Raw genomic sequence first — 13,847 nt, forward strand, 5'->3', positions numbered from 1 at the left:
CATAGGACTGCCATGACTGAATTGTAATAATTGTCTCCTTTTTCTTGTGGTTTCTAGCATGGTGACACTGTTCCTGTTATTGTTGTTCAATTTTAGTAGTTTCTGTTTGTGTACATTAATTGTTTTTTTTTTTAACAGGTGTAATTTGATATGTTCTTAAGTGAACTGAAATGATTTATATAAATTGTTTTTAGTATTTTGTTTTTTTCACTTTTGTGTCTAATATTTATTTAAGATGTATATTTGGAAATATGTGTTGAAATGACAACTGTAAAATTGCAGCAGTGTTTTTACAGTTATATACTGTTATCAGTGTAACCATCTGAAAATATAGTTTTCACCCTATTTAAAAATATGCCATGTACAGGGTGTCATTGCTATTAACAAACAATATAGTAAGAATGCTGTAAATATTAATCACATCAACTACCTGGTAATTGTGATAGCAGTATATTACTGTAAATGTACAAGGTATTTATAACTAAACAACAATAATAACAATAATTTAGCAAAATAACAAACCTGACATTGTCTGCTCCTGATCCACGGCGTTTCCACAGTTTAGCCAAACTGCTGGAACGGCTAGCTGATGAAGCCGACTTGCCATCACCCACGTGCATCCTTACCACAGTAGATGTGGTAAATGCACTGCGCACATTACGCTCTGGCTTGGCGAGCATGATATAGACCTTTGGAACAAACATGCAGCACAAGGCTGTGGTGGCACTGAGACTGACTGAAAAGCACATGGTGATTATTTTGTAGTTGGAGCCAAAATAGATAGGCACAAAGGCCAGCCAGATAATGCAGGTGGTGTACATGGTGAAGGCGATGTATTTGGCCTCATTGAAGTTGGCAGGGACATTACGAGTCTTGAAGGCATAAAAGGTGCAGCTGAGGATGAGCAGCCCATTGTAGCCCAATGGTGCTACAACCCCCAGTGTTGTTGTATTACAGATGAGGTGCACCTCACGGATTGATGGGTAGTCATAGATCACCTGAGGTGGCTCCATGATAAAGAGTGCCACTATGATGGCCAGTTGCAGAAGAATGAGGATGAAAGCTATGATCAACTGAGCACAAGCACTCATAAAGCGAGGCTTCTTGGTACAGATTTTCTTCTTGCTGCCAGCCAAGATGCGAGCAATGCGATTGGTCTTGGTGACCAGAGCAGAGTAGCTCATAGCAGGGGAAAGGCCGATGCCTAGTCTCTGCAGGTAGCAGTACACTACATGTGGCTTTACAATGAGGCAAAAAGTGCAAAGGTAGCCCAGACAGATGCCAGCCAGGATGATGAAGCAAAGCTCCCTGCTGGAGGATTTCACAACTGGTGTATCATGGAACCTGATGAAAACGAGTGTCACAAAGATGGTGGCTAGAAGACCAAGGCAAGCGAAGGCCACGGCAGCAATAGGTTCAGGGTCTCCCCACTGTAAATAATGCACCGGTATTGGCTCACACCCTGAGAAAGAGGAAAGCAGTATTAGGAAAGCACCTTCTTTTGTATTACTGGTTTTACTTCAGAAATTACAGTTATAGCATTAATGGGAAAAGCAAGGTTAATACCATCAATCACAATGAAATATTAAAATGTAAATATAATTACTAGGATGCACTGTTTTGGTGGCTTTAAAAGTATACATTGGCTACTTATCTTCATATTCATGCCAAAATATCAGAACACATACTGCATCACAGAGAAAAAAAGCACAATACTTGATTCATCAGAGGCTGGCATAAACTAGTAATAATGTTTTTTTGTTTTTTTTAAATTGTAGATCATATTCATCAACTGAGAATACATAATATAGAACAATGGCTTAGCTTTGATGAAGCTAATAAACAGCTAATAAACTGAGATTATGGCACTAGTTTGTTTTTCAAAGGCCAGGAGAAACAGATCTGTAAAGACAGGCCACAGGGGACTATGTACTGAGACTCAAAATGCTGAGTTCTAGAAAGTAGGCTGATTTAATTCGTTTTCATTGTATTCCATTTAATTGTAATATGTGCTTATTTTTATTATAGAGAAGCACACCTTAAAGCAATAAAGCAAACACAAGCTTTACTGACTGGAAGCTGACACAACACAAATATACGCATACTGTATACTCTTTAACCAACTCACTTAATTTACATTTATGCGTGAGCAGTTTTTGAATACATGGATAAAAATAAGCTTCATGCCATCCATACTGACATGATCATGTGTTTCTTGTATAAATGAAAACTGCTGTTAATGCTGTTAATGCTTTAATTATAAACCTGTAACAAATTCTGTATTTCAGCTTGTCTCTTGGCAGTGTGCACCCAAAGCTACAAAATAACTAAATAAGGAAATAGACTTATTTACTGGGAAAACATACATAATAATAATAATAATAATAATAATAATAATAATAATAATAATCATTATAATTATAATAATAATAATAAAGTACCCACAAAATTTCAGTGTATTTAAGAGAGTGAGGAATGTACATCAGGACTTGCCAATGTAAAGTGGAGTTTATGAGATTAAGGCTATAAATGTGAGGTATGAGATTAAAATTATGGGTCCTGGAAATATAAGTAGTTAGCTCATTTTATGTGGAGCCATATAATTTTTGTTAAAAATATCTTTGTGTTTTTTGTTATCAACAGTGATTAGCAAAAAAGGAGGCTCTGGCCCAGTTCTTCATTCAACATTTGGTGAGCTCACACTCTGGGATTACCCAGAAGAGGAACTGGAAAGACTGTGACATGAAAACCTGAGACTTTCCAAAGAGCCTTTGAATGGAGGGGAGGGTGATAGCAATTATAATAATCCAGTCGGTTGAATCTTTTACTGCTGTGAGTCATATCCCTGCTGTTGGTAGTCTTCTGATTTGTGGTGACCCTCTCTAAGATCCCCAAGACTTTCCACAGACTCCTAGTGTTTTTTCTTGGGACCATTGGATCAGTAATGGACTGTTCATGGACTAGCTATTTATCTCACCCACATTTGTGCATGTGAACATGTTTCCATTACAAATATAAGGGATTAAAAAAAAAAAATGTATATATACATTTTATGTTTGGAGGCTGTTTCTCCATTGAAATATCCCAGAATGGACCATTTACATTATTACTATAGCACAATGATGACCTTCAGATTCCAATTTTTAAAAAGATAACAAAAGAAAATGCTAAGGTCATGATCCACAAGTATAGTGTGTACTCCCTCAAGATGAGAGCAGTTTGAGGTGTACTCATGTCACAGTGTGCAATGTGCTTGCTTTGACAGGGGATTTGCGCAACTCTCTCTCTCTCTCTCTCTCTCTCTCTCTCTCTATCTCATGTTGTCTTGTTGTGTTGCAGTCTTCCTGAGTCATATTACAATTTATATTGTGTGATCTTTATTTACAAGCATAATATGCAACAATTTGCACTGCTGTAGTACAATGATTGTGCTTCTATAGTTTCATAGCAAAGTGGGCCAGAAACATGCACTGTGAAATCTCCTTATCCTGACTCATATGTCCAAGAGAGGTTTTTTGACTCAACTCATAGTGGTCAACTTGATTTAAACCAGTAAATTAATCAAAAACTATTTGCTGTGTAGTCCATCACACATCACCTATCTCTGTCTATAAATAGACAGTGCCTGCCCACCATTATTAATCATGATCGTTACATGTTGAATTTCAATATTTATATTTGATAAGAGTATTTTTGTAGTTGTCTGCCTCTGATCCTCATTTTTGATTGCACTGGTTGCTCCACCTTTCTTTCTTCTTTTTGCACTTTATTAACAAGATGAGAAGTATGTTTATTTTTTCTTTTCTTTTCTGACTAGCAAAATCCTGCTTTAGTGAGCCTGTTGCTCAGTAAATGTTAGTTAGAAAATATTTTAATTAAATCTGTTTTGTTCTTTCCTCCCCGGTGGTTTATGATGATCAGTCAGCATGTGATTTTCTAGACCAGTGTCACCTTGCTTGTAAAGAAAGGTGACATGAGTACATCTCAAACTGCCCTCATCTTGAGGGAATACACACTATACTTGTGGATCATGGCCTTAGCGTTTTCTTTTGTTATCTTTTTAAAAGTTGGGATCTGAAGGTCACCAGCTGTCTGTTACAGCTGTTATATTGCATGCAGCATGTGGACCCTGTTATTAGTAATAGATCATTCTAATATCTCATTATGAGATTCACATTTTGCTGTGTCTGTTCAGTCAGTGACAGAGTCTGTGCCACTATTTCTACATATTAATAGCCTCTGCACAGTTATCTCAATCTCCAAAAACACTTGAAAAATAAAAATAAAAAAATCTGTAAAATACTGAACATTTGCTCCTTCTGTGCTACTAGTTGAATAACTTTGACTAGTATTGTCTGGCACAAATAGTCAACAAAAAAAACTAATATAAGCTGCTTTAAAAGACTTCCAAAGTAAACAGAATCACTCAATTAACATTACAGAATATGGATTTGTTTCTGCCTTTGTTGTTTAAGCTGAGCTAAGCTTAAACACTCACTAAGCCCCTAGCATGCTTTCCTGCGCCAAGCAAAAATTTCATTGTTGTGGAGGAAAAAAGAGCAATTGAGACAGCATTTGAGACTTACAGAGTTACTTTTTAAAAGTAACCTTTTTTGCACATTGCACAATAAAAGGTTTTATTGTATGCTGAAATTATATTGTGTGTCTTGACATTCTAGAATGTTCTGATGAGGACCATGTCCAAACCTCTGTTTAAGGCATTTAATTGCTGTGGGTCTCAGTGACCCAGATACTGGAGACTTATAAGAGAATATATCTGAATTAAACATACCAGTGTAAAAATGCTGATCCCAATGTCCCAGCTTCTGTTTATTATGTGAAAGGCAACAACTCATTCTAAGTTAGCACTCCTACTCCTAACCTAGATGATTTTCTATCAAATGATCATCCCACTGTATGCAGTTCATGTGAGAGTTACTAAAATCATCAACTTTGCAATTTCTGTCTCAGCAAGCATCGCTCAGTCTCTAATGGCAAAATATGTCTGCTAATTTATTCAGATGCTACTCAGGCTCCCATCTTCTTACTGTAATTTTCACCTAAATTTTCTTTACAGAGCATTTTGTATTTAATCCTTTGTGTTGTTATCAGTTTTTATCAGTTACAATCAGGGGTGTTAGCTGGACTGTTAATCATTCGGGGGTGAGCTTGGATTTTTCTCCATGCATTTTTCCAGCTCAGCTAGTAGCCTAAGTTTCGTTTTATGGAAGCTGAGATAACTTAGCTGTCAATGTATGACATGATCAGAAAAAGTAGGATTTATCATAAAACTTGCCTCGGATGTTATCACTGTTTTTACTGTAGGACTACCAGACCGATAAAATATAAAACTTTTCTAACTAGGCTAGTTTGGTGTCACTAGTCAAGGAGAGTACAACTAAGCTATGGGTTTAGCTGCTACATTATGTCAGGGAAATACCAGAAAGAAGGGGACTACAAATTACATTTCCCATCCTGCACTGTGGCCTACAAACATGGCCACCACGGACCGCAATTCCAAGAACACGCTCACCATCATTCTAATCACGGACACCTGCATCCAATTCACAGCACAACATAAAAGGACTTTCCATTCACTCACTTATTGGGAAATACACATTCAGTTACCTCGTGTTCTGTCATTACCAATCCTTAAGTCTCTTGTGTTTGCCTTTCACTGTTTTGAACCCTTTGATTCTGTTTTGTGCCTTGCCTAGTTTGGCCTGATTGTTCATCGCCTGACCTGTGCCTGTTCAATATTTACGAGTCTGAGTTGCTCTTTGGATTGTTCTGCCTGGATTATTTAATAAACACAGTTTTTAGCACGCATACCTGCATTTGCATCTATATCTCTGCTTCTCTAATCGTGACACAGTACCATGCAAAGTACATTATATTTCCTTATGCTGTGCTCACATCATGTTCATGCAATCTGGAACTCATATAGACATTTACACCTTGTTTTCCTGCTCAGCATGAGAGGATGTTAGCGTTTCACTTTCAACCCCTTTGCTAGTTAAAAAAATGGCGTATATCCATTTTCCCCTCACACTGACTGTGAGCTAGCATTTGGCAGAATTGAGAGCTGCCAGCCAATAAGCCACCAGTATTTCCATGTTTATTCCTGTGAACTCTGTCGGATTGGCCTCACCTTCGTTTACTGAAGATATAAAATTACAACACGGCCGTCTTCTATTAGTGATGTTCAGTTACGTAGTGACAAACCGCTCCAAGTGGATAATTATTCAGGGCTAAAGAAAAAGTCTTCGGGGCTACAACTCCCACTGGTCAAGCCAGGTTATGCCACTGGTAACAATCCTGTAACAGTTACAGTTATGGGAAAAAGAAAGTACACCCTCCTTCAATTCTATATTTTTTTATTTATCAAGGCCTCAGTAGCAATTGTGTGTCCTCACCAATGTCTATAAACAAATAAATAACCTCAGGTGAAAAAAAAAATACAACAGATTTCAATATGTTGTCATTTTTTCTCCAAAAAGTAAAGCAACATTCAGAAAAAAGATGGGAAAAATAAGTACACCCTATAATTCAGTAACATGTCGAACCACCTTCAGCAATAACTTTTATTCCAACTTATAAAAAGATAACAGAAGAAAAAGGTCATGATCCACAAGTATAGTGTGTATTCCTTCGAGATGAGAGCAGTTTGAGGTGTACTCATGTCATTGCTAAGGACACTACAGAATGAAGTTCCTGTTTACCAGCCATATTGCCACATTCCACTCCCATAATTCATAATTAGGGAAAGCAGCAGTCTTGAATCCAGCCCCCCCATCATATTATTGACAAAAAAAGAGAAAAAATGTTAACATTAGGTACCATTTATGCCATAAAACTCATAAAGATACACATATTTCTTTTCCAATAGAGTAATAATTATATAGCCTGTCCAGCGGGATGCTGTTTGTCACCACTGACCTAACTGACTAACTGCCTCTAGCAGAAAAATTTCTTTGAATACTCTTTAAGTTATTGCCCCCTGTTTAATGTAACAACCAGGCACGTAACTAACTCTCTCTCTCTCTCTCTCTCTCTCTCTCTTTCTCTCTTTCTCTCTCATGCTGTCTTGTTTTGTTGCAGTCTTCCTGAGACATATTTCAGTTTATATTGTGTGATCTTTATTTATAAGCCAGAAACATTCACTGTAAAATATCTTTATCCTGACTCAAAAGTCCAAGAGAGTCCAAGAAACTATGGATTTGACTAAACTCATAGTGGTCAACTTGATTTAAACCAGTAAAATAACCAAAAACTTTTTGGTGATGTGTAGTCCATCACACATCACCTATCTCTGTCCATAAATAGACATTTCCTACCATTATTAATCATGATTGTTACATGTTGAATTTCAATATTTATATTTGATAAGAATATTTTTGTAGTTGTCTGCCTCTGATCCTCATTTTTGATTGCTCTGATTGCTCCACTTTTCTTTCTTCTTTTTGCACATTATTAGCTCAGTAAATGTTAGTTACAAAATATTTTATTCAAATCTGTTTTGTTCTTTCCTCCCCTGTGGTTTATGATGATCAGTCAGGATGTGTTTTTCTAGACCAGTGTCACCTTGCTTGTAAAGAAAGGGTCAGTCTGTTACAGCTGTTATATTGCATGCAGCATGTGGACCCTGTTATTAGTGATAGATGAAGTGTATAATGAGATGGTGCAATTCATTGAAAGATGTGTGTATCTCAGTTCAGATTCAGATCATTCTAATATCTCATTATGAGATTCACATTTTGCTGTGTCTTTGTTCAGTCAGTGACAGCCCCTGTGCCACTATTTCTACATTTTAATAGCCTCTGCACAGTTATCTCAATCTCCAAAAAACACAACAACAAAAAAATAAAAAAAAATAAAAATCTGTAAAATACTGAACAGTTGCTCCTATTGTGCTACTAGTTGAATAACTTTGACTAGTATTGGTCTGGCACAAATAGTCAAAAGAACTGATATAAGCTGCTTTAAAAGGCTTCCAAAGTAGACAGAATCGCTCAATTAACGTTACAGAATATGGATTTGTTTCTGCTTTTGTTGTTTAAGCTGAGTTAAGCTTAAACACTCACTAAGCCCCTAGCATGCTTTCCTGTGCCAAGCAAAAATTTCATTGTTGTGGAGAAAAAAGAGCAATTGAGACAGCATTTGAGACTTACAGAGTTACTTTTTAAAGTAACCTTTTTTGCACATTGCACAATAAAAGGTTTTATTGTATGCTGAAATTATATTGTGTGTCTTGACATTCTAGAATGTTCTGATGAGGACCATGTCCAAACCTCTGTTTAAGGCATTTAATTGCTGTGGGTCTCAGTGACCCAGATACTGGAGACTTATAACAGAATATATCTGCATTAAACACCAGTGTAAAAATGCTGATCCCAATGTCCCAGCTTCTGTTTATTATGTGAAAGGCAACAACTTATTCTAAGTTAGCACTCCTACTCCTAACCTAGATCCCAGCAAACACAGTATGTTCTGAGGACGTCACCAGTTAGTCGTCTTTTCATCAGCATTACATTACTTTATGATGATTTTGTGACCACGTTTTAGTAAAGTTCCATTTTTTAAGAAACTTGGCTAACGTTCCAGAAACATCATGGCCACATCCTCAAAAAGCATCACTAACCAGTCCCATTGAGAACATTGTGGAGATGTGGTATCCTGGTATCCAGATAACTTTCTATCATTCAGCAAACAAAATATGTTCTGATGATGTTGCCAGTTAGTCTCTTTTGGTCAGCATGATATTACTTTATGACAAAGTTGTTACCACGTCTTGGTAACAATGTCTTGAGAATGTTGTGAAGATGTGGTACCCTGGCATCCAGATAAATTTCTGTCATTTTATCTTTGTTGAGATATGCCATTTTAATATAATATGGTAAATTTACTAACTGTATCAAACATTTTACTTAAATAAATGAACGTCTGATTTTTTTAAAAAAATCTTTTGATATTATTTGTCATACATCAATGGCAAATATCTGCCAGCAAAAGGACAATTTACAACTACCAAATATTTTGCTTAGTAAATGGTGATTATTCATAATAATATATCTTTGTGAATGAAACAGATTTTAATGAAGGCATGAGATTTCTCTGAATTTTAAACTGTTAGTAGTGCGCAGAATGGGATTTTTGGAGTACTGCGCATGCGCCTAAGTTTTCCAGTAACTGCCGATTTCCAACGGACAGACGGACGCTGAGGAAATGGTAAGAGCTATAAATCTATCTTTATTCATAAATTTTGCCCATGTAATGTTTAATGTCACTCTAGGTGTGGAATGTGTTGTATTTTTATGTCTTTCAACCTTTCATAATTAAATTCGATGTTTTGTTAATTTGCGCACGAACGAGAGACTTGTGAGGTGGCCTGAAGTAAAATCTGAGATAGACTTTTACTTCCCTTTTAGTTTTTGTAATTAGGAGCACAAGTGCTCCTTAAAAATTGTAAGCGTAGTATCTACCCTAATGTGTTAATTGCTGTAAAAGTAAAATATACTTTTAATTGTCAGCAGCAGGACCAGAGACAGCAGCAGGACCAAAGCAGCAACAACATGATGAAGATGATGAACACTTTTTTTTTTTTTGAAGAATAAGGCTTTTTTCCCCTTTGGTTAATGAATCATTTATGAATTGATCATATTTATGTAGTTAATTTTTTTTTGTTCTGCATATGAATTTGTTGGTATGACTACTAAATAATTGTTTAGCTTAATGGTTATGTATTAGCTTAGTATTACAAAATGATTACAAAAAAATTACAAAATGCTGATGAATAAATGCTATAAATGTGTTGCTGATCGTTGCTTGATGTTACTTGATGTGTATTGAGGTGTGTTATGAGTACATTTTGAGATGATGGGTCGAATAGAAATTCCACAACAAATACCATTATGATTGCATTGATTTAATTGCTTTCATCAAAACCAATACAATTTCCATTAAAAACATTTGAATTTGAAGGCAGATAATGAAAGTCAGTCCTATAGGGTATGGGTTTCAAAATAAACAAATTCGCTTTCTGTCCATAAAGGAATGGCTCGAGAATCGCATATCCACCTCTGACCAAAGGAGTGAGATATGTCAGAAATAAAGGTGACCAAAAAAACCTCAGCAATATTCAGAAAACAGATGATGAAAAATAAGTACACCCTACAATTCAGTAACATGTGGAACTACCTTTAGCAATAACTTGAAGTAAATGTTTTCTGTAGGTGTTCTATCAGTCTCACATCGTTTTGAAGAAATTTTGGCCCACTCCTCTTTACAGCATTGCTTCAGTTTACTGATGTTTGAATGCATTTGATTATGCATTATGGGGTTGGACTTTGACTTGACCATTCCAACACCTTGATTTTTTTCTTCTTTAGCCATTCAGATGTCAATTTGTTGGTGTGCTTGGGATCTTGTCTGGTGGCATGGACCAGTTTTGGCCAAGCTTAAGTTGCTGGACAGATATCACACGAATATTCTGGTATATACTGGAGTTCATCGTTGTCTGAATGCCTGCAAGTTTCCCAGGTCCCATTGCTGCAAAACAAGCCCAAATTATCACCCCTCTACCACCATGCTTGACAGTTGGTATGAGGTTTTTGTGGTGATATGCTGTGTTTGATTTTCACCAAACATGGCACTGTGCATAATGAACTGCATCTTGAACTTGGTGTCATCAGTCTAAAGGATATTGTTCCAGAACTTTTTTAGTTTGTTCAGATGCAATTTTGCAAACCTCCACATTCTCTATATTTTCTCCAAAGGGACTTTTTCCTAACCACCCTTCCATGAAAGCCATAATTGTTCAGTCTTTTTCTGATTGTGCTGTCATAAACATGAACATTTAATGTGCTTCCAGAGGCCTGTAGGTTACATGACCGGCTCTTAGGTTATTCTTTATATCTCTTAGACTGAATATGCTGGGATATCCACTCCTGGTAAAATTCACAACTGTCTTGAAGGCTTTCTATTATTATCACTGTAGAATGGTGAATTTCAAATTGTTTGGCGATGGCTTTATAAACCTTCCCAGATTGATGAGCAGCAACAATTGCTTCTCTGAGGTCATGGCTGATGACGTGGCATGATGTAGACACATACCTGAGTGCTCCAGAACACCAAACTGCCATATGTTCTGCTTTTACAGAGGTAGTCATGCAGCCCTTAATGATTGTGGATGTAGGACAGGTGCACTTATTTCCCACCTGGTTTATATGTGTTGGCTTACCTTTTGGGGAGAAATTACAACATATTAAAATCTGTTGTGTTTTCTTGTTGTCAACTGAGGTTATTTGTTTATAGAAGTTGGTGAGGACCACACAATTGTTATTTAGGCCCCGATAATTAAAAAAAAACAAAACAAAACCAAAAACCTAGAATTGAAGGAGGCTGTATTTTCTTTTTCCCATGACTGTACATGAGCATTACCTTGAGGGCATCTTGGCTCATATGTCAGCAATAGTTTCATTGGAATCACTGGATTAGTATGGAGGATATGGCAGGTCTCAGGAATCAAGTTAAATAGGCTTTGTCACAGTAGTGTTGTCCCCAGTACTTTTAGCACACCATCCCAAACTGTTATATACTGACAATATACTGAAATATAGTCTACTTATATTTTGGAACATTCTGACAATTCCCTCAGCCCCTCTTTCAGCTGCTCATCTTTCAGGGTTGCCACAGTGGATCACCCGCCCGCATATTGATTCTGGCACAAGTTTTATGCCAGATGCCCTAACTGACGCAACCCTCTCCATTTTGCATGCTTGGGACTGGCAGTGAGAGTGCACTGGCTTGTGCAACCCCTCCAGTGGCAAGGGTTGGTTCCCTGCCTGGGAATCCAATCCAGGCCATGGAAATGAGAGCACTGCATATGAGCCACTAGTCCATCAGGGAACATTTTGACAATAAATGCCAATAAATTGTCATGTAAGGTCCCACCATTAAAGTATTATACAGACAACACAGCCACTGCCAGGATTTTCATACCATCTCTTAAAGAAAAGTCACTTCACATGTGAATAATCATATGAGATGTTTTTTTTTTTTATTATTTTTTTTTTACATATAATCTTTCATACATTTTCACATATAGTGCATGTGATTTTGTTTTTCCACATGTGACACCCCCCCCCCAAATTTATTAATTTTCACGTTTATTCATAATTATTCATATATTCATACTGAGCATGTGGGTTAATTTCTCAGATGTAATCTGTGAAAATAATTCTCTTTTTATGTGTGATCACATATTATTCGCTAGATGTCTTTATTTTAATTCACATTGCAATTTCATGTGAAATGCACATTCACATGTCTTTCACATATGATCACTTACAATCCCCTCCAAAACTACTGGAATGAAAATGCCAATTGTTTGTGTTTCACATACACTGAAGACATTTGGATCTGAGACAGTAGATCAGAATTTCAGCTTTAATTTCCTCATATTTACATCTAGATGTGATAAACAACTAAGAACATGGCACCTTTGGTGGCAGACCACCCAGTTTCTAGGTGAGAAAAAGTACTGGAACAGAGTAAAATGGAGTAAATAACACTTAATATTTGGTTGCATATCCCTTGCTAGCAATAACTGCATCATAACTTATTATATGGCCTCTATATTTCTGCCCTTGAAGTCTTCTTCGAATGGTAGATTGTGATACAGCTACCCCAGGCCTTTTGGAGACTATTGGTGATATCACTGACTGTTGTTTTTGTCATCAACTGCTGTTGTTTTCCTTGGCCGACCTGTTTGATGTCTGGTTGTTAGTATACCAGAGGTTTTTTTTTCTTTTTCAGAACATTCCAAATTGTTGCTATTTTATGCCCAATGGTTGTGCAATGGCTCTGCTCATTTCCCCTCTTTTCTCAGCTTCAAAATGGCTTGCTTTTCTCCCATAGACAGGCTGTTGTTTTATCCTTTTTAAAAACAAATGCAGTCTTCAAAGGTGAAACCCATGGAGACCCATGTCAACCAAGAGTAGACATTCAGAGCTATTAACTGTTTAGTCAATCTAACAGGACATACCTGGGCATCATCTTTTGATCCCAAACCCAAATCGCTTCAGTGTATGTCAAAACCAAAGGAATTGTCCTTGCCATTCCATTTATTTCAGAGGGGATGGTACTGTGCTGTTACTAACATAATCTTCAAAAATTTAATAAAAAGATTTTAGTACCAAACTCTGATTGGGAGCCACTGATACAGTATAATATTTATAACATTGAGTTTCTATTGGAAACCTGAAATAACAGGTCAAAATTGCACTGGATGCATTATGCAATAATTTAGTTTTCTCTGGTTTAGCACATTCATTATACAGTATACATCAAGTTAATTACATCAATATGATCTATTGACTCACCTGTGAGGTCATCTGTTGGCCAGGATCCCAGCTCACAGGCCCGACAGGTGTACTCATCGAACACATACTCATTCTCTTTACATGGAGTACAGGTCCAGCAGCAGCTAACCTCACCTTTACGGATCACCTTGGATGAGAGAGGAACTCAACAATAGCCCATTGATACTAGTACAGGTATACCAATACTAAACACCCCTAAATTAGTTTGTATATTTAAACCTTTGTGTTTCTCTGTTCCCCGTGATGTATATGTTCAGTATTTAGCCACCTGACTTTGCCGAGTCGTTTGTTTTGTTTAGCAACATTCAAGTTCTTGATCTGGTCCTTTTTCTCATTTGTGTGTTTGGAATATCCCAGATATTGTTGTTTTTACTCATCGCCTAACCCCTGCTTGTTTCTTGTTTCTGGGTGTGATTCACATTTTGAATATGTCTGCATGCTTTTTAATAAAGTGCTTAACTGCAA

General features: G+C 36.8%; 1 protein-coding gene across 1 annotated transcript in view; it reads right to left on the reverse strand.

The window, feature by feature from the left end:
- Window positions 1-13,847, reverse strand: part of grm5a (glutamate receptor, metabotropic 5a) — a 44,140-nt gene that overhangs the window by 4,181 nt on the left and 26,112 nt on the right. Inside the window, exons 6-7 of the mRNA XM_053644657.1 lie at window positions 13,383-13,509; window positions 523-1,462 (exon numbers count right to left, since the gene is read on the reverse strand). Coding sequence (XP_053500632.1) covers window positions 523-1,462; window positions 13,383-13,509 — 1,067 coding nt within the window. The remainder of the gene's footprint in view (window positions 1-522; window positions 1,463-13,382; window positions 13,510-13,847) is intronic.

Source organism: Ictalurus furcatus, chromosome 16, assembly GCF_023375685.1.
Source record: "Ictalurus furcatus strain D&B chromosome 16, Billie_1.0, whole genome shotgun sequence".
Lineage (NCBI taxonomy): Eukaryota > Metazoa > Chordata > Actinopteri > Siluriformes > Ictaluridae > Ictalurus > Ictalurus furcatus.